This window comes from Polistes canadensis, unplaced genomic scaffold (assembly GCF_001313835.1).
Source record: "Polistes canadensis isolate GaletaPanama2010 unplaced genomic scaffold, ASM131383v1 scaffold_169, whole genome shotgun sequence".
Lineage (NCBI taxonomy): Eukaryota > Metazoa > Arthropoda > Insecta > Hymenoptera > Vespidae > Polistes > Polistes canadensis.
In genome coordinates, this window is record NW_014569716.1 from 1 (window position 1) to 3840 (window position 3840).

At 26.4% G+C, this 3840-nt stretch overlaps 1 protein-coding gene across 1 annotated transcript; it reads right to left on the reverse strand.

The window, feature by feature from the left end:
* Positions 1-1612: 1612 nt before the first annotated feature.
* On the reverse strand, positions 1613-3038 carry LOC106789194 (3-hydroxyacyl-CoA dehydrogenase type-2-like). Its single transcript, XM_014753198.1, has 3 exons — positions 2841-3038; positions 2465-2629; positions 1613-2347 (listed from the first exon to the last, which is right to left on the reverse strand). The coding sequence occupies exons 1-3, from the start codon at positions 2847-2849 to the stop codon at positions 1757-1759; spliced, it is 765 nt and encodes a 254-aa protein (XP_014608684.1). The 5' UTR covers positions 2850-3038; the 3' UTR covers positions 1613-1756.
* Positions 3039-3840: the final 802 nt, after the last annotated feature.

Sequence of the window (3840 nt, forward strand, 5' to 3'; positions counted from 1 at the left end):
ATATTTTTTTTATTCTAAATATATGGACTAATCTGATTAGTCCAATTAGAGTCAATCATCCTTCCAATTAATAATCAAAATTACTCATATTATTCCGGTTAACAATCTATAAGAYTTGATTAGCTTAGAATCTGTTAAAGCAAGCAATAGCAATTAATTAATTATCAATTTTGTTTCAATGTTCAATTAATATTTTTGTATATTCAATTTCAATTTTTTCTTCTTCCTTTAAGATTCCATATTGCATTGTATACACTTGAATTCATATTTATTTAAAATACRTGCTYCGAWWATTGTGAAATTGTATTACTATTTTTTGTTTTTTTATAGTTTACTAAAAATAAAAAAGTGTCTTGTATATAATTAAATGGTGTAATATGTACATTAGACACTCGTCGATGTAACTGCATACTTCGCGTTAATATAAATGTAATTAAATAAAAGATTTATGTACTCTATCGATCAAACATAGATTTGATCTTATTATGGTTATTGTTATGGCGATATACATAATTGCGTATGCATTTTGTAATACGTCGCAAGGTGCAATATTGTTTATTTTTTTATTTTGAAAGCGGTGTTTATTAATTTTTAAATATTGTGGATATATTCATAATTATTTAAGTTTTTCATAATGTGTCTTGAATAATTTCATATGTGTATTTGTAATTGTATTAATCGATTGATAATTTTGTATGAAATTGAAACCTTTTTCTATTCATATATTTGTATATTGACAAAAGCATGTATCAGAGACATGCATTTTTTCATATTCACTTGTGTTTAAATATAGTAAAACACATTTTCTAATGCATCGAGAATTTGGTATTTTTAAATGTCCACTTATTGGTCATTTAAAATATTTTCTCTTTAAATTTCATTATTCATTAAATAATTTAAATTGAAAAGTTTTGGTTGCGGATTACATACCGAATTTCATTTTTCCACACATGCCCTTTTCATTTAGTTTTTTGTTTTAGAATGTACTGTTTTTTTTCAAGTTGTAAGGATTAATATTGAAAAATACCGCTTTATCAATGGATATTTACAACAATTTCTACAGTAGTATCTCAAGGTCTGTAATACTCTATCATTTATGATATATCAATAAATTAATAAAAATAATACATAAGTTATATGTTATTATATATATAAAATTAATTTTTGTTTTAGGGTCATTACTATTGGCAAGATTCTATTCAATTGTTTGCAGTTCGTGTTCCGGTTGTAGTCGTAGTGTTGGTTTTTCTGACTAAATGTATGAATGTATGAATGTATGTGTGTATGAACAAATTTTTGGTATTTGTTTAGTATGTCAACTATGCATCTATTGTCAGGACATTTTCACTGGTGACTGAATTTAATAATTCAATACACAGTTTCCAATATAAAAATCTTTTAAGAAGTTTCGCTTTAATCGCGTTTGGGTATTACACGCTTTTCTTTTTCTACATATGTTTCAATCTGAATAACTAGCCTTGACAGTCGATTACAGTATTTGGTACAATGAATGCGAAAGTTTGAGACTATTGTCGACGTAAATTTGTTTATTAAATAAAAGAACAAAATAACGTCACATGGGATTTAATTGGAAAAAGAGATAAAACTTTTTAAAAATAAGAAACGATTATTTAATTCTGCATGTTTATAGATGTATATTTCATCATTATGAAGAAATTTATTTAACTTAGTAGTAGCCCTGTTCAATATTTACCCTCCACTTGTTTGAATATAAAAATATATTATATTTTTTAAGTTACGTCATTCTGATAGCACCATCCAATCTTATTGTTTCTCCATTTAGAAGAGTATTTTCAATTATATGCTGTGCTAGATGTGCATATTCGTCTGGTTTACCTAATCTTTGAGGAAAAGGTATCATTTTGCACAAAGAGTTGCGTACTTTGTCTGGTAAAGTTGCAAATAATGGTGTATCAAATAATCCAGGTGCAATAGTTACTATACGTATACCATGTCTAGACAAATCACGAGCGATTGGTAAAGTCATTCCAACGATAGCAGCTTTGCTGGCAGAGTACGCAGCTTGTCCCATTTGTCCATCATATGCTGCCACACTTGCAGTATTGATTATAACTCCACGTGCACCATCTTCATTAGGTGTATTTTCACCGATAAGACCAACAGCTAGTCTTATCACATTAAAAGTTCCAAATGTATTTACTTTAATGACTTTAGTAAATTCATCTAATTGGTGTGGTTGATTTTTATTAAAATCATATGTCTTGTGTGCATATCCTATACCTGCTGCATTTACAACTGCTGTTAACTTGCCAAAATTAGTCTTAGTTACTTTTAAAGCATTTAATACATCTTCTTCCGAAGTAACCTGCAAATATATTTAACATATATACAAGTAATGTAAAGTTCAATCAGGGTGATTATATAGAAGTATTATAATCAAATAAAAATTTAACAAAAATTGTTGTATTTTCTAATATCTTACATCGGTTGGTACAAATATAGCTTGATTTTTCAACTGACTGGCTAGTTCTTGACCTTTTGAACTGGGCAGGTCTGCAATTGTAACTTTCGCACCTTCTTTGACAAATCTTAGAACTGTGCCACGACCTAGGCCAGAGGCTCCTCCGGTTATTAATGCTACTGTATTCTGAAATGTTTCTTAATTTAATACATTTGTTCTATTTCCTTATTATGATAAATACAAAACTATTATTTCTTAACATAAAGAGAACCTAATTTACGTTACAACTTTTTTCTTCTACTTGTTATTATAATTTTTACTGTGATTCTTTGTTAGTTTTTACACATTCTTCACTTCTTCATTGTTATATTGTCGTGTATTAAAAAATAGTAGTTACCTTGAGCATTTTAATTATAGTTGTAGTATCGAAAATATGTCAATTTAAATATTTTCACGAAAAAAAATTAGTATAATAAAGGAGCTCTACTCTTTGACGCAATCAAAAGCAGAGTACGTACTGGTTAAGTTGTATATTATACCCATGAGTAGTAGATATTTATCATTTGGACATTGATCCCTGCAAATTTTCTTTTTTCTGCGTATATGTGATATAAAAATACAACGGTCATTTAAACATATATAAACAATTAAAAGTTATACAATCTCTTTAAAAGTTTAATTAGAATTGAAAAAATAAAAAGATTATTTTTATAACATGCTGAATAACACAAACATCGTAATCAATGGTAATATTTTCGTCATTTTAAATTTACTCTGTATTTTTTTTTTAAATATTATCATTAATTACAATTTGTAATTATTATGAGTACATAGTATATATTATATATTATAGAATGCATTATAATTATAGTATATACTATAAATTATAATAAGTAAAAAATACTATATGTAGATATAAAAAAATGTTTGTTAAAATATTTTTTCAAAGATTTTGTTTTTTTTAATCATTCGCACGTAAAATAAAATAATTTATTTATATGTATATATATATATATATATGTATAGAATAATTAATCAATGATTGTTTTTTAACCTTGTGGGTCAAGTGTGAATCTAGAGACTATTTATTCATTCATCGAATTTCATTCATTAATTAGTGTACTTTATTAAAGGGAATTGTAAGTTCGCCTTAAGGCTAAATTTGTCCCTAGAATATTTTTGATACTTCGTAGAGTAATTAAAAAAATCGCTCTTCACAGCTGGCACACACACTTTTTAAATTATCAGCCGTATATAAAAAATGTTTAACGTAAAGATTCTCCTTAATGATTAAATTATAATAATAATTAAACTTGAACATTTCACTAAAACTATAAATATTTTTCAAAGTAGAAAACTACCGTTACCGACGGTAGTTAAGATAAAGGTAGATCACT